This window comes from Rhinatrema bivittatum, chromosome 14 (genome assembly GCF_901001135.1).
Source record: "Rhinatrema bivittatum chromosome 14, aRhiBiv1.1, whole genome shotgun sequence".
Lineage (NCBI taxonomy): Eukaryota > Metazoa > Chordata > Amphibia > Gymnophiona > Rhinatrematidae > Rhinatrema > Rhinatrema bivittatum.
Window position 1 is genome coordinate 50,351,695 of NC_042628.1, and position 25,461 is coordinate 50,377,155.

The window sequence follows — 25,461 nt, forward strand, 5'->3', positions numbered from 1 at the left end:
AGTATTGTTCTATGGCCTCTGACTGTATATAGGGTTCTTTAGTATATAGGGCCGAATAGAATTCGGTAAAGGAAGTTCGAATACCCTCCGATGAGGTGATAGTCTGCCCCTGTGGAGTTTGTATTTTAGACACCACTGTTTGCGCCTGTGCTGCTTTTAATAGTCTAGCCAAGTATTTCCCCGCCTTATTTCCACCTTCAAAATACTGCTGCTTTAGTAGCATTAGACGGTGACTTATAGCAGTGCCCTCTAAGGAGCATAACTTATCTTTAATCCTTAATATTTGCTGATAGAGTACATCCGATTGAGTACGACTGTGAGCCTGGGTTAGTTCGGCCAATTCCCGCAACCAAGCTTGACGCTGGCTCTTTCTCTCCCTATTGCAGTGTGCTGCTTGGGCTATACAGGCACCCCTGGCCACCGTTTTAGAACATTCCCAAATGATTTGTGGGGACATGCCTTCTGTCTGATTTGCCTGGAAGTAGTCTCGTAGGACCATCTCTATTTGACTGAAAAAGGCACTATCTTTGAATAAGCTGTCATTAAGACGCCAGGGACGAAACCCTTTATCGAAATCACTAAAGCTGCAAGACAACCAAATAGGAGCGTGGTCAGACCATGTAATATTATCAATATCTGTTTTAGAGACCAGGTTTTGAATTGACTTGGAAAGAAAGAATCAATCTATCCTCGTGTATGTACCTTGGGGGATGAGAGTAGAAAGTATAAGAGCGTGATGAGAGATATCTTTCCCTCCAGATATTTATTTATTTATTTATTTAATATATATATTTCTATACCGGACTTCACGAATAGAATTCACATCAGGCCGGTTTACATGGAACTTAGGGGATAAACAAGTGTAACCAAGAACAAGAAGGCTGAATCAAGCAAAGTTACATAAAACAGGGGCATTGAACTTGGGGGCTAGAGTAGCCAGGAAGAAAGGTAGAGCGGAAATAAGCTACAGATAAATAATATATAACTGGTTATGAGATTGGTAGTTATCTCATTCCTTAGGCTGAGTTCGAAGTGGCATTTTGACTAGGGGAAGGCTTGGAGGAAAAGCCACGTCTTCGTTGTTTTCGAAAGGTATGAAGGCAAGGTTCCAGTTTTAGGTCAGTTGGAAGTCTGTTCCAGAGGACTGGGCCTGCTGTGGAGAAGGATATCCACCAAGCTCCAGTCCTCTAGGAACAAGTGCCACCTCCTACAGGTTTGGGGGTCAGAGACCCTTCCTGAGCTAGAATCCCACGAGGGATGTTGCACAAAGTTGAAGTCCCCCCCTATGATAAGGTCTCCCTCCATATGGTGTCTTAAAAGATCATTGAGATCTGTTATGAACTGGGATTTATGGGAGTTGGGATTTATGGGAATTGGGAAAATACACAGAGTAACTATCTGTTTGCCCACCCGCACTTTAACCAGAATGTATCAGCCTTGGATATCATATACATGATTTAATTCCTCATGTACAAAGGTGGATGCAAAAATTATTCCCACCCCGAGTATTTTGTAGTTTTTGTGCTGGCTGCCCAGTGGGTTACCGGGTACTGAGGGAAATTCAGAAGTCTTTGATGATGTCTCCGCACATGCGTCTCCTGAATACATACCACCCCAGCCTGTTGCCTCTGCATTTCCCTCTGTAAAAGAGAACGTTTCCGGGGTGTGTTAAGCCCTTTCACATTAAGGGATACAATTTTAGTCGCCATTTATCCTATTTAGGAAGAGAGCTCAACCCTTCCCCATTTCTGTGAACCCCCACTTTTTCAAACCCGGAATACCTAGGGTCCAGAACGAGACCCACACCTTTACCTTTTAGGCCCCCAGCATAGCAACCACCCTCCTCCACATAAAAATGCATGTTCCACTGCGAACCGTCAGGAACTCCAGTATTACCCCAGCAAAAACGATTGGTATCCCTGTAACATTTTATGGGATACTCTTCCTCTGGGGGTCTGCTTCGACTCTTACGATGTATGCCTCCCCCTCTGAGACTTGCCCATCCCATTATGATAAACCATTTGCAATATATACCGCACGTTACAGTATCGACCTGTACCTGAGGCAATAGAGGGTAAAGTGACTTGCCCAAGGTCACAAGGAGCGACAATAGGACTTATTTAGATTGTAAGCCCTCTAGGGATAGGGAAATACTATAGTACCTGAATGTAATCAGGTACTATAGTATTTTTTTGAATGTTTGAATGTTTTGCCAGATTATTTCTACCTTGTTCATTGTTTTTATCCAGGTTATTTCTACCCTGTTCATTGTAAAACAAGACTGTGTCTCTTATTTTTTTTTGCTGGTTGTAATGTAAACCGAAGTGATAATTAATCTTGTTAATTGAACCTCGGTATATAAAAATTTATAAATAAATAAACAAATAAATAAATAATCCGCTTTGAAGTGCTGAAAAAGTGTGAAAAGCGGAATATAAAAATCTAAATAAATAAATAAATAAAAAATCTCATCTGGCATGCCATAATGTGAGCTCATAATCTCCAAAACTTTTATGGTATTCTTTTGGATAACCATACAAGTAATCTGAATAGGTGTCCTGTAGAGTTACTGCATATTGGCTGCCCTGTGATAATGGCACAGGGCCTATGTAATCTTATCTGCCAGATTTGTGCTGCTTGCTTACCTCTCTTGATATGTCCTAATTCATTTATTGCAGGCCTAAGCTGTCTCTGTTTTATTTGTTGTCAGATCTTGCACTGAGAATAGATATGAAAATTAGTACAGACAGTTCCCACCATTGTTTATCATGTAGATGTTCACACTGCAGGGACTTGGTATAGCTGCCCAAATTTCCTCTGTAGATTTAGCAGAAATACCTGAGGTGTTAACTAAATGTATCCATGAGCAGACAAGACACTTATGAGCAGAAGCTACCTCCATGGTCATTACAACGAGGAGTGCCATTAACTTGAGATCAGTGTAAGATAATTAACTCCCATAACTCTTTTCCCCACTACTCCCTTGCTCCCAGGCTCTCCAGGCCGCTGTGCCTGGAGGCTCCAGCCCCGGCCCGCCCACTCCCCGCCCATTTTTTCAAGCCCCAGAACATACATGTGTCCCGAGCATTGCGTGCATCGCCGAGCCTATGCAAAATAGGCTCAGCGCGAGCAGGAGGCTTTTAAAAGGGTTACGCGCGTAACCCTTTTAAAATCCCACAGGCTTTGGCAAGATGTTACATGCAGGAGGCCATGAGGAGCTGTTGCACGGGAATGAGAATGTGTACCCTTGGACCTTGGCGATCCAGGAGAGGAGCTCCGAGGAAGCGCCGAGGCTGGTGAGACGAATCCATATCTGGGTAGAGACGGAAGCCCAGGCCCCCGCCGACCTGCACGAGGCCAACCTGGCTAGGTTGGTCTCTGAGTGGTCTTCTGACCACTCCAAGCCCTTTCGGACCTGCCGCTGGATAACGGCAAAGATGGCAGGCCGGAGAGGAGGTGAGGGTGGACGAAGACTGGAACATGAAGACGAGGAACTTGGAACGTGGAGACTCAGACGAGGAACTTGGAACATGGAGACTCAGGATCAAAGTCAAGTACTAGGTTGAGGCTGCGATGGACTGCGCCCTACACAGCCCACCCACGGGACTGGTTGCGGACCACGCTGGATGCGGGGCAGACTCCAGATGAGAAGTGAAGCAAGTGCAAGGAACATGTCCCAGATACTGTAGAGACCTGCACCGGGGTGCGCCCTTCACAGCCTCCCATGGCTGGTCATGGACCACGCTGAAGCGCCGCAGGTTCCAGCAGCGTCTAACACAGTGATGGCTAACCTATGACACGTGTGTTAGAGGTGACACGCCGAGACGTTTTTGCTGACACGCGCAGCGTTTCATGGACTATCGGGAATTTTTTTTTTTTTTTTATCGGCTGTGCTGAGCCTTTTTTTTTTTTCGGCTGCACCGACCCTTTAAAATTAGTTTTTTAGTATCCCCCCACCCTCCGGACCCCTCCACTCCCACTCCCCAATGCCCCCGGGCACAGGGAGGCTCATGCAGCGCAGCGATAGGCAGGGCAGTAGTGAGGCTCACGTCACCACGGCCCGAAGAAATAGATCGCATTTAAATGCGCTGATGCTCCTCCTCCTTCCTGCCTGTGCGGCCCCGGAAGTAAACGTTGCCGGAGCCGCGTGGGCAGGAAGGAGGAGAAGCATCAGCGCATGCAGAAGAGGAGCAGCACTTGTGCTTACGGGCCGCCGCCGCAAATTCCAAGTCACAGCGGCCGGAGAAGAGGAAGAGGCCGGGTAGCAGGGCCACTGCGGCCCGAGAAGATCAGGGCCGCTGCAGGGCCCATCCTGCGGCAACCCGCGAAGAGGAGGCCCAGAGGTGAGAGAGTGGCTGAGGGTCTGTAGAGTGTGTGTGTGTGCGCGTGTATGAGATGAGTTGAGAGATTGTGTTTGAGAGTGAGGACCTGAATGTTTGCAGAGACAGCATGTGCTTGAGCAAGACAGCATGTGGGAGAGAGAGAGAGCCTGTGTGTGAGAGTCAGACAGCATGTGACAGTGAGAGCCTGTGTGTGTGTGAGAGAGAGAAATGCATGTGAGAATGAGAACCTGACTGTGTGTTTGAGGGAAGAAGATGGAGAGAAAAGAAACAGAAAAAAAGACAATATAAAAGGAATTGGCAAAAAAAATAAGAAACGGAAGGTGGAAAAAAAAATCCTGTGACCAACCAATTAGAAAACTAAGATCAGACAGCAAAGGCAAAAAAAAATAGATTACTTTTTAGTGATTGGCACATGTAATCTTTGGGAATGTGCAAGAATAGCACTTTCTCTACGGATCTCACAATGTACAAGATCAGCATGGAGAAAGTGGAAGCCCACAGGGCCTGCACAGAGGAGGCAGCAGAATGGACTTCAGTGTCAGTGTCAGTAGCAGCAATCGGCACCTCCCCAATAGCCATGTGGCAGCAGTGACAGTGGCAGCAGAGGAATGAGAGAGGTTCCGAGGTTGCTGGCAAAAGAGAGGGTGGTCTGCATTTAGTGTGTGACCCAACACACATTTACACAGAAAATACATTTATAGAACAGTTATTCTGGTATATTTCTCAATAAATTTAACATTTTGGGGCCAGCTCAGTCCCATGGCAGTTTTGCCATACAAGAGAACTGGGTACAATCCCAGGGTCAGGCTCCCACACCCTGGGCCAACCAAGGCTAGAGATGCTGCCCATCCAGCTTTTATAGCCTTTGGAGGAGTAGCATAGTGGATGATAGCAGTTAATGACCAGAGGGTCCCATCCAGTCTACCTAGTTGAGATTCTTCCACTTTAGGTGCATATACATTTCCATGTGCAACCCAATAGCAGTTCCACCCCCATCCTGTCTTTCATCTTTTTCCCACCTCCATCTTCTACATCTGTCCCAAGCATGCCCAAAATCCATAAGGCCAAATTTTCAAAGGCTTACGTGCATAAAAACCGGGGATGGCAGGGAAAGAGAGCAGGAGGCAAATAGAGAGATGACAGAGAGGACAGAAAAAGAGATGGCAGGGGGAGAGGGCAGGGAGGGAAGCAGGGGGGATAGTACTGGGGGTACAAAGAGAGAGAGGACTGGGGGAAGGGTCAGGAGGCAGAAAAGAGAGGGCTGGGACAGAAAGAAATGATAGGGTTGTGGGCAGAAAGAGGAGGGCAACCCCAACATAATACCCCCCCCCTCCCCAAAAGCAGCAACCAAGCCTCTCTTTTCTCCCCTCTTTGCTCCCAGTCCTCTCCCTTAGGCCTCCCTCCTCCAAATGGAGCCCTGCTCTCATTCTAGTCTTCCCCCTCTTGTTCACCCCCAGCCCCTTCTCCCTAGATCTCCCAGACCAGGCACCAAACCTTATCTCAGAAGGAGAAAACAGCAGCAGGGGTCCTGACACTAACACCCAGAGCAATCCAGCTGCTCCTATGGTGCAGAAGGCAGGTCAGAGAGGATGGGGCAATAGGCGCCTTTGCACGAAGGGAGATCAGGCCCCATGGAGCATGGAGGCCAGTAGCACACAACAGCCATGACACAAAGGGTGCTTTGTGGATACGGAGAAGGGTCAAGGCAGGTCCCGACCCAGCAGTAGCAGTAGTCTCGGTGGTAGTTCAGCACACTTGGTAGGTTGGCTAGACAAACAGTGCTTGGCAAAGGAGCAAAGAGGGTCTACATTTGCTCCAGGCCCTTTTTAAGCTTGCATGCGGCCGAAATTACATCTTTACGACATAACCTCAGCCGTGAGCAAGCTGTAGCACTTGTTCAGTTAGGAGAAGGGGAGTTGGTGTGGGGAGGAGTCGTGGCTAGCAGCAGCCTGGGGGGCAATGGCCCCTGCAGTCCACCTTGTTCCAACACCTATGCACTAGCTGACAGTCATCTGGACAGAGCCTGTGTGCTCATGTAATGGACCTCCTGCTATGCCCTTAGGTAAAAGCAGCCCTGTTGATGATAGGCCCCCTTGGATGGGATATCTGGGGCAATCTCTCTTCTTGCCCTCCCACCTCCACCTCCCCTGTTCTAGCATGGTGGTAAGATCATAGAGCATTTTACCAGCAGATGGAGTGATGGCTACAATACTAAATCAATTCAAAAGCTGCCTCCTTACATCTGATGAAGATGGCCCAAGTCCTCTGGACCTTATGACAGACTCCTGAGCTCTCTACTTTGCCTCCCAGATGCCCTCTGGAACCCATGACTCAGGGCACCATCAGTGTTGCAGATTTGGAACAGAAAAGCAGCAGCAATTTCATGCCTCAGAATGAGCGGTTGGCAGCCAAAATCAAGCTGATAAAGCTGGTTCCCCTACCTCCAGTCATGGCTTGCCTCATTTCAGCTCAACCCAGCCTTCATTATGGCCCATCTCATTTTTCCCATCCCAAAACTGCATCCCCTGACATCTTGTTTGTTTCATCCCTGCAATGGCAGCAATCACCACAGAACAAGAGACATGGGACAGGTACCACAAGCCATGACATGATACAGGAGTGACAGCACATAGCCAAAGAACAATAATAAAACTTTACTGACTCTCCCTGCAGCCAATGTCCCTCCTCCTCTTCTAGTGCCTCTGTTGCTAATAAGGGCAGGTTGAAGGGGGCACAAAGGCTATAGGACCAGTGGTAGTGGTAATATTGTCCCCTGTAGAGGTAGCGTTGGCTCTGGGCACACAGAGCCCATGCCCCGAGACTCTTCATTGGTGCCCTGAATGTCCGGTGACTGTCAGGTGGTGAAAAGGAGAGGCCCGGCCACCATGGACCCACCAAGATACCAGGCAGGCCACCATGGACCCATCCCACAGTGGCCCAAGGAGAGGCCTGGTGGGACTGAAAAAGAGGCCCAGAAGAAAGGGGGAGGTCCCAAGTTAGTACCTGAAATGGAGTTAGTGTAAGTGTGTGTGGGGGTGCGTGTGTGAGAGAGAGAGAGGGGGAGTGTATGTGAGAGCATATGTGCCTGTGTGAGAGAGAGAATGAGAGCATGTTGAACATGTGTATGTGTGTGTATATGACAAAAAGAGAAGAAAGTTTGTGGGCTCCTCCCATTAATCCACAACAATCTCAGGGTGATTTTAAATTAAAAGTTGCCAGGTATGGAAAGCAGGGGATTTGTTTATCTATTAGTTTTAATTATTGGGTGGTGTTTGATGTTTGTGCTCTTTTGAAATATTTTATTCATTTTTGAGAACTTTTAAACAATTTTTATATGAATTGTAATGTTTAGATGTCATTCTTTTTGTGGCTGTTTTGAAATATGTATTTTTGATTAGCATTGTTTTACTATTATGATTGATGTTTTATAGTTTTTTATTTTTATTGTTGTTTTTTATGAGAAATGGTGACATTCATGTTTTTGCATTGTTGCAGTTTCCTGTTCAGTTTTTGTCTGTACATTTGTGATTCTACTTTATGGTCTCTTGATTCTGTATTTGGTGAGGGTCTGTCTGTGTCCTGCATGTGTGACTGAGGTGAGGTATTCTGCTTACATATAGTTTCTACATAGGGATCTATAGCAGCCTGACTTCTGTTTTTCTAATAAGATGTGTATTGATGTTTTAGGGCCTGGTGTAATATTTGAAGTGATGCCTTTTCTTAGGTAGGGTTGCTACTGTTTGAGTGGTAGTGTGTTATGGTATGGCAGGTTTGCTCTAGATTCTGAGTACATTTTTTGTAGGGTTTTGAATTATTACGTAATGTTCCTGGTAGTGGAAAGTGTTTGTATTTCTGTATCTGAGGTGACACCAGAATTTGAAGATTTTCTATGATAAGAGGTGAGGGGAAATGTCCCAGTTCTGCTCTGACCTTCTATTGGGGGAGTTTCTGTGAATGCAGGATATTGTAGAACGTGCGGTTTAGGGTTTCTATTGAGATTCTTCCCTATGCTGTTTAGACCCCAGACCCCATTCCCATATGGAAGAATTTTTATTGATTGATTGCTTCTGAATAATTTTAGTGGTAATTTTACTAGACAATTGAAACTAGTCAAGGGTTTTTTTTTTTGTTGCTTAGCAAGTCCTTCTCTTTAAAGATTGCTACAAACATGCATGCCCAGTACCTCCTGCTTTATGAGTGGGGGTGTCCTGTCTCTATATGGACAGAATTAGTAAGGGGCGGGTATGGAGAGAGCCAATGGGCCCCCACTATGATCAAACTAAGAGGGTGGTTTCCCTGTCACAGCTCATGTGCAATGACTCCCTGATGACAGCTGCATGAGAACGGAGAACAGAGATCGTTTGTGTGATGTCCAATTATATATCATTGTAGGATTGTTCTGGGGGTGGGAAGCTGCTGATTGTGATTGAGTTAATTTTCAAAATATGGGCCCTTTCCCCGGATCTTTTAGATACCTAGCAATGCCTCTGGTCCCCTGGTTTTGCACTGCTACTACCTTAGAGAGGGAGAGAAGGGAGCTGGCATTGGAGAAGACAGAGGGGAGCTGGGGGTGTAGACAGGGACTCAAAGATTGAGAGAGGAAAGAGGAGCTGGGAGATGTGGAGAAGAGAAAAAAGAGCTGGGAGATGGAGAGGGAGAGCTGAACTGGAAAGGGGCTGAGAGATTTGGGGGGGGGGGGGGGGGAAGAGACTGGGAGATGGAGGAGCTGGGGGTTTGTAGGGGGAGGGGCTCAGACAGAGGTGAGAAAAGGAGCCTAAAGAATGGCAGAAGCGAACTGGTGATAAATCAAGGAAGAGCGAGGGTTGGAAAGAAAACAAATGAAAGTGTTAGAAACAAAGGAGAGAAATAAGAAAAAAGAAACAGGAAAGGAGCTCTGAGACAGCTATGATGAAAGTAGAGATGGGGAAATCTTGAATAAAGGTAAAAGGAAGTTTTACATTATTTCATGCTGTGTGTGCAATATTTAATTAGTTATTGGGAATTGACTAATCATTCTGCACTTTGCATGTAAATGTTTACAGATAAAATACTGTCCGTACCATACATTTTTGGGGGTGGGAATAGACATTTGCTGTAATATTTTCTGTTCTCACAGTCTCAGTAAAGTCAGTGATGTAATCGTAGCCATTACCTAACACTGGGAGCAGAATCCCACTTACAGTTTCTCTTCTTGCCTTCTCTTTCAGTGTTTCTGGGTTTCTGGAGTTGGCAGATTTCTGCTCAAATATCTGTTGTCCCAATACCGAAGAGCCTAGCAGAGGGAAGCAGTGTCCTGCTGTCCGTCAGTGTCACTGAGAAGATCCTTACCTTCACCTGGTACAGAGGAGAGACCACGCAGAAACGGATGCTTCTGTATGTCGCAAGTGGTAATCCTCCTGAGACAGTTTCTCCTCCATATGTGGGTCGGGTGAGGGGATTTCCAAATGGCTCCATGGAGATCTCGGGATTAACTACAAGTGACAGCGGCAGTTACACCGTGCAGATACAAACACCGTCACCACCACCACCAACAGCCACAGTAAATATCACCGTCTCTGGTGGGTAAAATACATTATTTATATCTTCCACCCCATCTCTAATCTCATTTATTTTATTTTTGGCCTGACAGTTTTCTTTTTCTTTTTTTCGACTTTCAGGATCAGCTTCCATTGGCCTACAATATCATGAGCCCTCACACCTGCTCTGAGCATTTGTTTACGATATAAAGCTAAGTAAATAAATACAATTTGCAAATACCTGGGGTGCAGGACAGGAACTTGCAAGGTTCCCCTATTTTTATATTCTTCTTCTAACTCAGCACAGGAGTTACAGTGACAGTCCTCAGCCAGAGGCTCCCACCAGTCCCTGGCTAATGTAATGGTCACGCAGTAGGAGTTGCCACTGCATAATGACAGAGATGCCCCCTCCCCAGGGGCTGTGAATGCTGCCTCTCCAGCCCATCCTATACTGACCTGCTCAGGAAGAAAATGACCTGATCTGGGAATCGAATCAAAGTCTTCTGCATAGATACCGGCAGTGCTGCCACTGGGCAGCCCTTATCAATTGTATTTCCATATAGCGCCCTATACAGAGCGCTGTACAAAACACCTACACACAGGTGCAGTGCAGCCCTGCCCCAAAGCCTCCCGTGGAAATAGATACATAACACAGAGACAGATTAAGAGACATGCAGTGCTCTCAACAGGAGCAGGACTTCAGCTTCATTCTCTTGGATCAGAGCTCAATAATCTAAACAGGGACTCATTCACAGAAGGTGTTATTATTATTTTTTTCATCACCAATAGCAAATTCTGTGAATGAGTCCAAGTAATGAGCATCGAATCAAGTCTAGGACCTATTGTGATCATTGCATGTCTTTTTATCTGTCTATGTGTTATGTATCTACTTCCAGGGGAGGCTTTGGGGCAGGGCTGTATTGCACCTGTGTGTAGTGTTTTGTACAGCGCGCTGGTATAGGGCGCTATATAGAAATACAATGAATAAGGGCTGCCCAGTGGCAGCACTGCCTGTATCTATGCAGGAGACTTTGATTCGATTCCCAGATCAGATCATTTGCTTCCTGAGCAGGTCAGTATAGGATGGACTGGAGAGGCAGCATTCACAGCCCCTGGGGAGGGGGCATCTCTGTCATTGTGCAGTGGCAACTCCTACTGGAGGGAGCCTCTGTCCAAAGACTGTCCCTGTAACTGCTGTGCTGTGTTGGAAGGTTTCCATATTTTTATATTCTTCTTCTAAGTTCCTGCCCTGCACCCCCAGGTATTTGCAAATTATATTCATTTTTTTTAGCCTTATATCCTGCGTCTATCAGAAAACAAATGCTTGGAGTGGGTGAGAAAGGCTCATAGCACTGTAGGCCAATGTAAGCTGGCCCTAATGGCACTGGCACCTGCTCCCTGACAGATAAAATTTAATGTGGACATGTGCAAAGTGATGCACATAGGGAAAAATAACCCATCCTATAGTTACACAATGTTAGGTTCCAAAAAGAGATCTAGGCGTCATAGTGGATAACACATTGAAATCCTCGGCTCAGTGTGCTGCGGCAGTCAAAAAAGCAAACAGAATGTTGGGAATTATTAGGAAGGGAATGGTGAATAAAACAGAAAATGTCATAATGTCTCTGTATCGCTCCACGGTGAGACCGCACCTTGAGTACTGTGTACAATTCTGGTCGCCGCATCTCAAAAAAGATATTATTGCGATGGAGAAGGTACAGAGAAGGGCTACCAAAATGATAAGGGGAATGGAACAACTCCCCTATGAGGAAAGACTAAAGAGGTTAGGACTTTTCAGCTTGGACAAGACACGGCTGAGGGTGGATATGATAGAGGTGTTTAAAATCATGAGAGGTCTAGAACGGGTAGATGTGAATCGGTTATTTACTTTTTCAGATAATAGAAAGACTAGGGGGCACTCATTGAATTTAAAACTAATCAGAGAAAGTTCTTTTTTACTCAACGCACAATTAAACTCTGGAATTTGTTGCTAGAGGATGTGGTTAGTGCAGTTAGTATAGCAGTGTTTAAAAAAGGATTGGATAAGTTCTTGGAGGAGAAATCCATTACCTGCTATTAATTAAGTTGTCTTAGATAATAACCACCGCTATTACTAGCAACAGTAACATGGAATAGACTTAGGTTTTGGGTACTTGCCAGGTTCTTATGGCCTGGATTGGCCACTGTTGGAAACAGGATGCTAGGCTTGATGGACCCTTGGTCTGACCCAGGATAGCATGTTCTTATGATCACAGTAACACCCAGCACTGACACCTGCTCCCTGTGCCATTACTGATCACAGTAACACCCGGCACTGACACATGCTCCCTGTGTCATTACTGATCACAGTAACACCCGGCACTGACACCTGCTCCCTGTGACATTACTGATCACAGTAACACCCGGCACTGACACCTGCTCCCCTGTGTCATTACTGATCACAGTAACACCCGGCACTGACACCTGCTCCCTGTGTCATTACTGATCATAGTGACACCCGGCACTGACACCTGCTCCCTGTGCATTACTGTATTGGGACCCTTACTTTTCAATATATTTATAAATGATCTGGAAAGAAATACAACAAGTGAAGTAATAAAATTTGCAGATGATACATAATTGTTCAGAGTAGTTAAATCACAAGCAGATTGTGATAAATTGCAGGAATGCCTTGTGAGATTGGAAAATTGGGCACTGACACCTGCTCCCCGTGCCATTACTGATTATAGTAACACCCGGCACTGACACCTGCTCCCTGTGTCATTACTGATCATAATAACACCCGGCACTGACACCTGCTCCCTGTATCATAGTTAACATAGCAGAAAATGTTGAGGTCCTTATTCAGTAAGCTGGTTAGTGGACAAGTTATCTGGCTAAAGTTATCCAGACAACTTGTCCCATCATGTATTCAGCGGTATAACCGTCCTCCTGAATACGATCAACCTAAATATGTTTGAATATAACCTGTTAAGTTTTTGTTATCCGGCTTTGTCTGACTGGATAACTTGCTACTTTAAAGGATATCTGGCTAAGTAGTGCTGTCATTACCATAAGAACATGCCATACTGGGTCAGACCAAGGGTCCATCAAGCCCAGCATCCTGTTTCCAATGCAAGTCTCAAGTACTTGGCAAGTACCGAAATATTAAATAAATCTCATGCTACTATTACTTATTAATTAATAGCAGTTTATGGATTTTTCCTCTAGGAACTTATCCAAACCTTTTTTAAACCCAGTTACATTAAGTGCTATGGCAATGTATTCCAGAGCTTTACTATGCGCTGAGTAAAAAATTAATTTTCTTCCATTTGTTTTAAATGAGCTACTTGCTAACTTCATGGAGTACCCCCTAGTCTTTCTGTTATCTGAGAGAGTAAATAACCGATTTACATTAACTTGTTCAAGTCCTTTCATGATTTTATAGACTTATCATATCCCCCTCAGTAGTCTCTTCTCTAAACTAAACAGCCCTAACTTCTTTAGCCTTTTCTAGTAGCACAGTCGTTCCATCCCCTTTATCACTTTGCTTGCCCTTCCCTGTACTTTCTCCAGTGTAATTCTCTTTTTTGAGATGCGGTGACCAGAATTGCATGCAGTATTCACAATGTGGTCTCACCATGGAATGATACAGAGGAATTATGACATCCACCGTTTTATTCGCCATTCCCTTCCTGATAATTTCTATCCCAGCCAATACCGTATTTATCTGTGTTGGGAGCAAGGGACCCTCTGTCCTGCTTCTAACACTGCTCTGACAGAGGCAGCACTGGAAGCACCGGGGGTGGTATTGGCTGGGTTGGGGAGGGTGGGGAAGCAGCTGAACTGGTATTTAATGATTGGGACTGGGACCCAGGGCCTGGCATAACAATTCCGGGAACTTTCTCAAGATTTAAAAAGGTTTTGGAGAGAGGGGGTGGCTAAGCCAGCCAGATATACCCAATATTCAGCTAGGATATCCAGATATCTATCTCTTCCCGCCTCCTAAAACCCCTTTTTTATCCATCTGATTTATAGCCGGATAAGTGGCTGAATATGCCACATTTTCAATTTAGATGGACAACTTTTGAGTTATCCATTTAAATGGCTTTTGAATATGGACCTCTCGTTTTTATTTTTACACCTGACCCTATCTATTGTTGAGTAATATTTTTGACCTAATAATACATCGTAATACTAGGGCTTGTTGACCTTGAAGTTGGATTCCTTGGAATTTGGCACACTGTAAGGCCCTGCATCCTTGACAACATCTCGAGTGCACAAGACCCAAAGCTAACAGGATAAATCCTGCCTTGTAGGATCTGCCCAATTGTGCCTGATCTGGGACAGACTCAGGAAATCTGGAGGTCCATATTCAGAGGCATTTAGCCAAGTAACTCAGAAATTAGCTGGCTAAATGAATATTTGGGCACTTATCTGGCCAAATTCTAGCCGGCTAATAAGTTAGCCAGCTAGAATTTAGATGGTTAGGTTAGGGGTGCTCTGGGGATGTACCTGGATTGCTCTGTTAATCAGCTTATTTTGATATTCATTTAGCCGGTTTACATAGCTGGCTAAGTCTGGTCAGGCAAAAGATAGCTGCTATATTCACTAGTGCAGTTGCACTATTGAATATGCCTCTAAAGTTAGCCAGAGAAGCTTATCCGGCTAATTTTCTTTCTGGACTGTGGGAATATGAACCTCCTGATGTTTATTGCTTTTCTTTAATATCCTCACATCATGGAAGAAATTAAGGGTTTCTTGGCATAGAATCCAGCAGTCAGAGGGGGGGTTGGCATGTGTCTTGTCAAACCCTCCTGTTTTTGTCTCAGTTTGGGTGTAGTTGGCAAGAGATCATTAAACATTTCAGAATGATGGTTAAGATGTGTTAGGGGATCTCTGTTTCTCTTCAGGGTATAACTCACAGTTCTTGAGCTGAAGAGTTTGGTCCTAATATAAATATGGCCTGGCTGCGCTAAGAATTAAGTTGGATAAACACGCAAGTTCTGTGTCTATAGTGATAACACTCTAGTGATCAAATGATGAAGGTCTTTAGTTGCTGCTGTTATAGTTTCTAGTATTCTGTGTGGTGGATGCTGTTTGCTTGTGAGGCATTGCGCTGTTTGTTCTCTTCTTAGTAATGCTATGATCTCTTTGCTGTAATTATTGGTGTTAAACTCTCTCTGGTACATTTTAAAACTCCTATGCGAGTCAAAGCCGTGAGATATGTGCATGACTCGGTGCGGCGTCCGCTGCATGGATTGTAAACCTTGTGTGGGTACGCACATATATCCCACTACACGCACAAATCATAAAAAGCAAAAAAGGAACGGTGCGTGGGTGGGATCTGGGTAGGTCATGGGCAAGCCAAGTCAGTAAAATGAAGTCAGTGCATAAGTGGTTAATGTGCCGGGGTCCCTTACTGTGTAACTATACTTCTGCTATGGACAAAGTGTAAGTTATGTAACTAAAAAAAAAAATAGGCTAATCAGCGGGGTTTTAATGGTCAGGGGTAACTAGGTAAAAAGAAAGCTAGTTAGCTAAGTAGATTAGGAAGCCCTTTCCTTTACCGGGGTGAACTGCGAAAAAGTGTGATTGCGTTGGTGCGTATAACTACTAAAATTCCCCCCGGCTTATCCGCCCGTCAATACAAAATCGTGCGCACATGTATGCGCATATAGCCAGTTTTATAGTACATGCATGTATAAGAGCATATATGCACATAGGTTATAAAATCGCAGTGTCCATGTGCGCAGGCCTGCAAACGCGTGCCCATGTGCGTCCGCATGCGGATCTTAAAATTTACCTCTCAGGCGCTTGTGCTGTACTTGCTGATGTTGCTATTGTAGAGATGGTGCTGATAGTGCTACATCCTCTGGTGCCTTCTTCTGTATTTGCTGGTGTTGCTATTGTAGAGATGGTGCTGATAGTGCTACATCCTCTGGTGCCTTGTGCTGTATTTGCTGGTGTTGCTCCTTTGAGGCTAATAGTGCTATACTCCCTAGTCATGATGGCCTACAAGTAGTTACTTCTGCTATCAGTAATTTTTGTGTGGTAGGGAGAAGGCAAATAGTGCCTTCAGATACAGACGGTTTTTCAGTTGCCAGGATGATGACAGTGACAGAATAATACAAATACACAATAAACGTTTACAGATAAACATCATTGGTCCATCCATTCTGCCCAGATACCTCTGCACTATTACTCTAGCTCAGGTTAGCTCCTTGCTTGCCTTTAGCACTGAGAGATCTCCCAGCTGTCAGCCATACAAGCTTGACAACCTGCAGGATGACGCTCCTCATTCTTTTGGCTGTGGGCTGAGGAATGTAGCCAAGTCATCCTTCTGCCCACACTAAGTGATCTGCCACCTCTACCTGGTTATATCTGAAAATGTACCAAGCCCCCGCTGCCTCTTGGTTGACCTTGCTGGTTCTTCTTGGGAGTTTGGTGCAGCTGCAGCAGTTTCTGGGCTCCCTTATAGTTCTCTTCCCTTCTGACTACATAAACATATTAATTTCCATACCTAAAACAAAACGCAGGCTACCCCCCACCTCTCTTCCTCGCCCATCCTTACCACAACCCTCTGTACCTGTGCCACGCAGGCCTGAATTCTGCCCTGGGTTTGGATCTCAGAATCTTTTGCTTTTTCCCAACTTTTGCTTCCTGCAGCTCTGACCTGCTGCACCCACTTGTGCGACTCTGATCTCTCGTTCCCAGTACTGCTGAGGTCACTTTTACTTCAGGACCCTTACAGGTCTGAGAAACATAGAAACATAGAAATGACGGCAGAAGAAGACCAAATGGCCCATCGAGTCTGCCCAGCAAGCTACGCACTTAATCCATTTTTTTTTTCCCTTTTTCTCTCTCCCACCTGTTACTATTGGCTTCCAGTACCCTGGAAGCGCCGTTAGATATTAACGGTCTCATTGTGATACTAGTGCCAGAAATTCTGGTTACTTCATGCAGTAACTCTGTACATCTTCACTTTCTTTATCCTGTAGTGCTACAAATTCTAGTCTCTTTATCCCAGAACACTATGAATCCAGTCCTTTTATCCCATGGTGCATTAAATCCCCAGTCACTCTATTTGGTATCACTATACATTCCCAGTTGCTTTATCTTGTAACACTATAAATCCCCAGTCACTCTATCCCATCGTTCTGTATGGGCTTGATTTTCAAAATGAATTTGTGTACAAAAAATCCTTTTTAAACTAGGTCCATATTCAGAAGCATTTAGTAGAATAACTCAGAGGTTTTCCGGCTAAATTAATATTTGGGCACTTATCTGGCTAAATTCTAGCCAGATTACTTATTTGGCTGGATAAGTTAGGGGTATTCCGGGGGCGTAACTGGGATGAGCTGAGTTATATGGCTAAGGGCTTGATTCACTAAGGTTTTTTCCCCATTCTGTGTCTATGGGAAAACAGCTTAGTGAATCAGGCCCTAAGTCTGGTTGTCCCGTAGACCTGTCCTACAGTTGGCCAGATAGACTTACCTGGATAATTTTAGGCTAGCTGGGTATATTCAGCGGAACTGAATATACAGCTAAGTTAGCTGGATAGGTTTATGCAGCTAAGTAGCTGAGCCACATAGTGGCTGACTATGAACTCCATAGGTATCAGTGGAATTTTGAAAATCAATCAGGGCTCAGTGCATGTAAATGTATGCCCACAAATTGGTTTCATGCATGCTTTTAGGCACCTGGAGGAGAGGCGTTCTAGGGGCAGAGTTATGACTTATACACATACTGTTAGATTTTACAGGGTCTGCAAATAAGTTATCCTGCTCAAATTATGCCCTGTGTGCAGCAGGTGTAAGTTTGGGCATGGTAATGCGTGCGCAAACTCAGCTAGTTAACGTTACGTGCTCTTTGAAAATTTTCCTCTCTATCCTGTAGAGCTCTCTCATGGTGCTATAAATTCCTAGCAGCTTTTTCTCTAGCACTCTTTTTTTCTTATGCCATAGTGCTGTAAAGCTGCAGTCTCTTTATCCTGTAGCACTGTAACTCATTCCTCTCCAGTCTGCAGCCTGTGAGACGTATATCAGGAATCATTGGTAATTATTTGCAGGCTGTAATATTTCCTGAATCTCACACTCTGTAATTATCAGCTGGGATGTATCCTTGCAGAGTGGACAAGATTGGGCAAAATGGATGGATCAGTTGGTCTTTTTTTCCCCATCATATACTGTGTTGTTATGTTCTACAACAGAGCACAGACATTTCACAAAACTCTGTCCCTGTGCCACTTCCTGGACTCAGAAGCCCAGTGGTTGAACTGTTGTCCGGGTTCTGCCTGAGTAACTCTCCATTTCTATCCTCTTATTCTCCGCAGGGAGAGTCACTAAACCTACTCTACAGGCTTTAACACACAGCCCTGTAGAGAACGGGCCACTGACTCTCAGATGCAACTCCTCAGACCCGCACGTCTCCTACCTCTGGTACAAGGAGGATAAAGTGGTTTTAAACGGAGGACGGATTAATGTAGCAACAGCAATGAAGACACCTCAGACAACACCTCAGACAGTATTCATGGTGAAGCGTGCTCCCGGCTTCTGGGAAGCCTGCCCTTTTATTGTAAAATGATCTCATAGCATTGCATATGATACATACGTCACATATTTTTCTGCTATAATGTTTTCCACCATAAATGTTTGTGCTGACCTTTTACTAAGTAGGCGCAAGTGGTCAGTAGGTGCAAGCGGTCAGTCTGCAGGCAGGGAGGGGGGAGGTCATTAGCTGGTCGTGAGGCAATTGTACTGAGCTATCTAGGTGTAAAAACCACATAAATGCAAGTAGGTCATGAACTGTTCTGGGGCTGCAAAAAGCTTGCACCAGATATGTTTACTGCAGACTGATTTCCTGTTAGAGGAAGGCTATTTTTACTTGCTAAGCCCGCTGCGGTCGGAGCATGACATTTTCTCTGCACTAAGGGGTAGATTTTAAAAAGCATTTACTCGAGCAAAACTGTTTTTTGCTCGAGTAAATACACTTTACTCAAGTAAGTGGGCTTTTCAAACTTGCTACAATATATGCCATTGAATTGTCCATAGGATTTACTCAAGTAAGTGCACTTTACTCGAGTAAATAGCTTTTGAAAATTGCTACGATAGTATGTCACATTTACATGCGTAACTCCTTTGAAAATGACCCCCTTAGCGTAGGCCCAAGGAAAAGACAGTTAGACGTGGCGATAGATTTTAGCTCTCTGACGTGGCCTGCCAACTGCCAAAAGGCCAAACTCCTAACCCCCACATATTATTCTTACCGATAATAATCAAACCCTCACCCTGTTCCCCAGCAGCAGGTCTGACTCGGGCTCCAACTACACCTGCTGGGTGAACAATGCTGTCAGTAACGCTTCCAGCAACCCCTATCAGCTACTCATTAGTTGTAAGTCTGACACTTAACCACCTTTTCTTAGCTGCATTAGACACTGTTAGAACAGGATGACTCCATTTCTCTGTAACAATAAATAGATGAAATGATTTTGTTTGAATATGGAAGGAGAGACAAAGTGTATCCCAAAGAGATTTGTAATTGGAGCTACATATCCCCTTATCGTGTGCCCCAATAGCAGGTCTAAGCCAGATATAAGTTTTCCAGCTAAGTGACACTTTATACGGGGGTATTTAGCAGCATATCCAGGCTGCTGAATATTCCTTGTAAGTTAACCGGATAACTCTTATCCAGCTAATACATAGCTGTTCAGCTTTGAATATTGAGGCCAGAAAGTACAGGTTTCACTGAGAAGGAGGCACAATTATCCAGGATCCTGCAAGTGGAAGAGTAAATACATGTTAAGGAAAGTGGTTACAGGCAGGAAGGTTCAGTGACCTCATAATATCATTTGTCTCTAATTATTTTCATCTAAAAGTGTTTGATGACCTCATCCTGCAACATTCTGTTCCAGTGTCAGGAGGGCCAGGATTTAGCTTGTGCAGTTTTATTGTTTTAAAATTAAATTTTTATTTCTTTCCAATATACTTTTTATTCATATTGTCAATGATAATTCAGACAATCTATCAGATTACAATCCCATTCAGAAGTCATATACCGGACCAAGATTTAATCTTACAGCTGTGTGAGGTGGTAAATTGGCAGAAACGTAGCTTGAGAAGGAAGGGACAGATAAACTCTGTAACCAGAAGCCAGAGGATCAGGGCTCAGAGTCACAGCCCGGTTTGTAAGATTGAGTGTAGCACAAGATTCTCGTTCCTCATGGGAGAGATAAATACTGCTGTAAATAAGAGCAGATCCTGGAAGCTACTCAGTCCATCAGTCAGCATAATACTGAAGAATTGATATAGCAGATGGCATTTACCCACTGTTACCCTGCACATCCGAGCTTGGGAGGCATAAGATCAAAGATCAAGTGACTCCAGCACCAGAAAAGTCTTATATGGTCCAAGCTATGCAGCATCTCAAAGTTTTAATGCTGCTGTAACCAGAGGTCATTAGTACTGATTCTGATAAGTTAAAGATCTGTGATGTCATACCTGGGATTATATCATTTGTAGGACATGACAAAAGCCAGCACCATCAGCCAATCAGAATACAGTGATGGACAATCATTTTGGGTCCAATTTTGTAAAAATTCCTCCAAAAAACTAATAGGGAGAATCTGCATTAAGAAGATCTTAAGTGCAATAGCATGAAAAAGTTTAAAAATGCATTGAGATTGTGCCAATACTGCACAAATAGGGTGACCTTTTACCCCCTCAAATGAAAACAGCCACTATCTGAGGAGGAGAAATCAGAGAACAAGAGCAGTCAAAGAGTAGGAGCCATTCAATAAGAATGTGGAACCCAAAAATTTATGGGTTTTTAGTTTTGGGTACTTTTTTTGTTGTTGTTTTTATTCAGTTCATTACATTTTTTTTTATTTAGTTTTTGCCAAAGCAAAAAAAAAAATTAAACCAAATAACTCCCACAAAATAAAACAAAAAAATAAATAAAAAGGGCTTCTGGCAGCCTGACTGGACCTTTGGGGACCAACAAGCTGCCCAGGCCCAGAGTAGGCCGGGCACCAAGGCCTAAGTCAGCCAGAACCGAGGCCTAAGCACAGGCCAGACCCAGCGCCCAAGCCTGGGACCGGTGCCAAGATTTAGGTCTAGGCCAGGGCCTCCTGTTGCTCCTCCCAGACCCTGTAATTTAAAAATGATGCCTTACATCAAAATGGTGCCATCCATACCGGAGGAAGGTGCCAGAGTGATGTCACTTCAGCGCCATTGTCCAGGCAGACTGTGCCATTTTTCAAGCAGCAGGACCAGGAGGAGCAACAGGAGGCTGTGGACTAGGCCTAGTCCTTGGTGCTGGGCCCTAGCCTAGGGCTAAGCCTTGGTGCCTGGAAGGTCCAGCCAGGGCAGCCGAAGACTCTTTTTAAATGTCATGAATATGAAAATACCCAGTTATTTTCTGGAATGAACCAAAAATGGCCTTTTACATTGCATTGTTTTGGCATTTGTTAAAAACAAATGCACCTTTCTACTGTATGAGAGGGGGAACAGATAGAGAGCAGGTGGTAGCTGAGAGTTGTTATAATTGCATTTTCTGTTAACTTTGAATCAAATTCTGTAACTAGAAAAGCGGTGATTCTGAATCTCTGTTAACCTGTCAGGGAGGACCTCTGATTTCTAAATGGGTGCATGTGAATCGTTTGTGCTGCAGGAAATGGCAGGGTTTAATAACAGTGGTTGCTGTGTATTTCTGCTTTCCATCTTGATAAGATGTGACTTTGCTTTTTGCTTCAGATGGTCCCGATTCTCCCACACTCACAATCAGCCCTCAGCAGGTGCTTCACACTGCGGGCTCCGCAGCTTCCCTCTCATGCTGGGCTTTGTCTCACCCTCCTGCACACTAGGGATGTGCAGACAAAAAGTTTTTGTTGAATCGGTGATACTTTTTTGTTGAGGGCCGATTCCGTTCAATATGGAAGTATGGAGAAATCCATAAGTTGCCGATAAGTCCATACGTTTCCCGGTTCCCATTAAAGTCAATGGGGGAAGGATTTCCAGCCTATTTTTGGCTGCAGAATTGGGGTTTTGTTATCAATTTTCATGAAACTTCTGGGGAGCAATCATCACAACAACAAAAGAGCTGCAAGGTACTTAGACTGTGGCAAAGTGGCACCAAAGTGGCATGAATAGCCGAAGGCACTGAAAAGGTGCAAAGGGTTACCAGGAGTGGCAAGAGTGCTATAACAGAGGCACAAAGCAGCAGTGAGAATGTCAAAAACACACCACAGCTTCAAAACAGAGCACCGATAGCAGATGCATGAACCATCAAAGGCAGCACGACAGGCAAAGCGGCAAGACAAGTGGCATTGACATCCAACAGCACAATGAAAGGGGAACATAGCAAGCAGATAGACTAGCACCAACACATTGAGGAACCATGAGAGTGGCAAGAACACCACAAGGAGTTAAGTGAGTCATCTGGTGTATGGCAGCAAAGCAGAGTGGCAGAAAGCTGATAGGGGCAAGACAGGCTGGCAGAGTGGAGGTAGTCTGGTCTGGTCCCTGTGGTTTTGCTAGGGGAAAGACAGGCTGGCCCAGGAGAGAGTTCCCTTTCCTTTGTGCAGGGAAGGACTCCCTGGAACGGGTCCACCCCTAGAGTTGAGTGTACCCGGTGTTTACGTTGGCGTCTAGTGAATTCCGACTGTACTTATGCACTTCAGCTGATGACAAAGGAAATGGAAGATCTCTCAGAAATAAGAATACTTCTACTCAAGTCCAAATCTGCAATATCAACCTATGTTGACTTTGTACTGTACAGGTCAAACACTTCTAGGAACACAAGGCCTGGATGAACAGGCACAGCAATCCAGGTCAAACACTTTTAGGAACACAAGGCCTGGATGAACAGGCACAGCAGTCGAGGACAGAGGTCAATCTCACCTAGGGACACAAGGCCTGGATGAACAGGCACAGCAGTCGAGGACAGAGGTCAATCCCACCTAGGGACACAAGGCCTGGATGAACAGGCGCAGCAGTCGAGGACAGAGGTCAATCCCACCTAGGGACACAAGGCCTGGATGAACAGGCACAGCAATCCAGGTCAAACACTTTTAGGAACACAAGGCCTGGATGAACAGGCACAGCAGTCGAGGACAGAGGTCAATCTCACCTAGGGACACAAGGCCTGGATGAACAGGCACAGCAGTCGAGGACAGAGGTCAATCCCACCTAGGGACACAAGGCCTGGATGAACAGGCGCAGCAATCGAGGTCAAACAGTGGTAGTAACACAAGGCCTGCACAGTAGATGGTCAGGCACAGCAATTCATGTCAGGACATGTGCTGCAGTGCTTACATTATCTTGAGCATAGGAGGCAATTGGAGCTGCTGCAAGGCTTTGAATAGCTTTTATTCATCTTCCCATTCACAGGGAAAATTTGGAAAGCCAAGCAAAGGCAGGTTTACTTTCAAAAACACTAGCATTTCCATCAACTCTGGTGCCAGCCTTGAGCGGTGAGGGCTCATGATATCCCCTGTCATTGAAAAGACACGTCACTGGGCACACTGGTTGGTGGACATGACAGATATCGTTCAGCCACTTTGGCTAGGTGTGGCCAGACAGCGGACTTGTGTGCCCAATATGCCAGCGGATCTGTCTGCATGTTCTCTATCGGCTCTGAGAGATATCGTGTCACTGACAGCTGTGCTGCTGTCTCCTCCTGTGCTTGGGAGGGCTCAGAGTCACTCAATCCAGCTACTTTCTCTCTCGCCCGTTGCACAACTGATGAATCTTTATGGCCAACATGCCTTGGGCATTCTGACGTGTAGGAGGAGGAGGTACTATCTGTCACTGACACAGTTCTGCTCCGGCCTGGGCTAGCAGCACAACTCTGTGACGTGACTGCTGTTTCCACCTCTGCTTCAAGCCTAATCTGTCTCCGCCTATGGCGCTCCTGTTCACGGACCTTAGCTAACAGCAGCTCCTTCACAAATGACAGACAATTGGTCTGTAGGGCGAGTTTACCTTTCACACGGGGATCACAGACAGAGGCGAGCATGTATGTGCTGTCGTCTGTTAAAGGCCTTAATCTGTCTTTCACCTGCTGCTGCAAAACGTCCAGACACTGCAGCACCTCAGCAGTCATTCCCTCTTGCCGTTTAAAGGCCTCCAAATGGTCATCCAGGAATTTAACTATAGGGATGATGTCAGCCAAGGTGGCACTTCTGGAACTCAGCTCCTCCGTGACATCCTTGAAGGGCTGCAGGATTTTAACCAGCTGACTCATGACTAACCAATCGTGATGCCCTAGGGGATTCTGCATACCTATGTCTATTGTACCTGAAAGTTCATGAAGGGGTGTCTGCAGCTCCAGTAACCTCTCCAGCATCATAAAGGTGGAATTCCACCGGGTGGCAATGTCTTGAATGAGACGCTTCTGAGGCATATCCAAATCAGTCTGCTTTTGTCGGAGAACCTGCCCCACCTCGACACTTCTGTGGAAGTGTGCTGCTATGTTCCTGCACTTCTGTATTAACCTATGCAGGTATTCATTCTCCTTGTCCTTGGACTCCAAGCCCAGAGCTGACTTCACTACCAGATGCAGAGTGTGTGCAAAACATCGGATGTTCTTAAACCGCCCATCGCTTATTGCCTTAACCATGTTTGCACCGTTGTCTGTGACAAAAAACCCTGCCCGCGTTTTCCTGTCTCGCTGGTGTAGTTGCCAGCCCTCCAGCATCTTTCTGATGCATGCTAGAATATTGGCAGCGGTATGGGCCTGGTCCGTCAGGTGGGTGTGCAGTAAAGCCCACCTCCACCCTGATACTTCTTCAGTAATAGAGCTGCTGGCTGCCCCTGCCTCTGCCATGTCCCACCAGTGTGCTGTCAGAGAGAGGTAAGAGTGTGCAACATTCATGGCGGTCCAGATATCGCAGGTGAAATGCACTCTTCCGTCTGCCTTACCCAGCAGTGCTTGCAAGCGACTGCGACACTGCTTGTACAGGCTGGGGATGACCTTTCTACTAAATATGGTTCTGCACGGGATTTTGTAATTTGGAAGTACAACCTTCAAGAAACGCTTGAAACCCACATTCTGCACTAGCTGCAAGGGCTGGTCATCAAGGGCAATCCTTTCCCCAATGCTCCTGGTTACAACCTTTGAGGCTGCCTGCCTCCTACCCCGGGATAGCGTTATCGCACTCCACCCCATTTCGTCCATGGTGGATTGTCGCTTCTGCCACATGTCAGTGGGTTGCTGGCCTGCCGCCTGACTGCTAGAAGGGTATGAGGGCGTGGGCTGACTCTGCTGCTTTCCTACCACTGCACCCTGGTTGGAAGGGGTCCCCCGACTGGAACTGCTACCATCCCCAGATGGCAGTAATCTTGTTGGGTGTTGCCTCTTCATATGATGGTTCATGCCAAAATTTGATAGATGTCCCATTTGCTTGCCTCTGCTAATATCCCTGGCACAGTAATTACACAGAGCATAACGCGGGTCTTCTGTCACTTTAAAATGTTTCCAGATCGGAGATTTCTTTTGTGATCCTCCTCTCTGTGACACCTTTGGGGTGGATGCTGGCACTGGAGTTGAGGTACTAGTGGGTGTGGGTGATGCACCCTGAGAAGCAATGCCAGCGGGGGCACCAGTCACCCTCTGTCTCCCTT

At 45.5% G+C, this 25,461-nt stretch overlaps 1 protein-coding gene across 10 annotated transcripts in view; it reads left to right on the forward strand.

The window, feature by feature from the left end:
- LOC115075846 (carcinoembryonic antigen-related cell adhesion molecule 3-like) overlaps nucleotides 1-25,461 on the forward strand; it is a 570,763-nt gene that overhangs the window by 488,669 nt on the left and 56,633 nt on the right. For all 10 annotated transcript variants that reach the window (XR_003852622.1, XR_003852624.1, XR_003852623.1 and 7 more), the window contains one exon: nucleotides 9,551-9,901. Coding sequence is in view for 7 of the 10 variants with exons in the window: in XM_029576699.1 (XP_029432559.1) it covers nucleotides 9,551-9,901 (351 nt within the window). In the remaining 3 variants the exon portion in view is untranslated. The remainder of the gene's footprint in view (nucleotides 1-9,550; nucleotides 9,902-25,461) is intronic.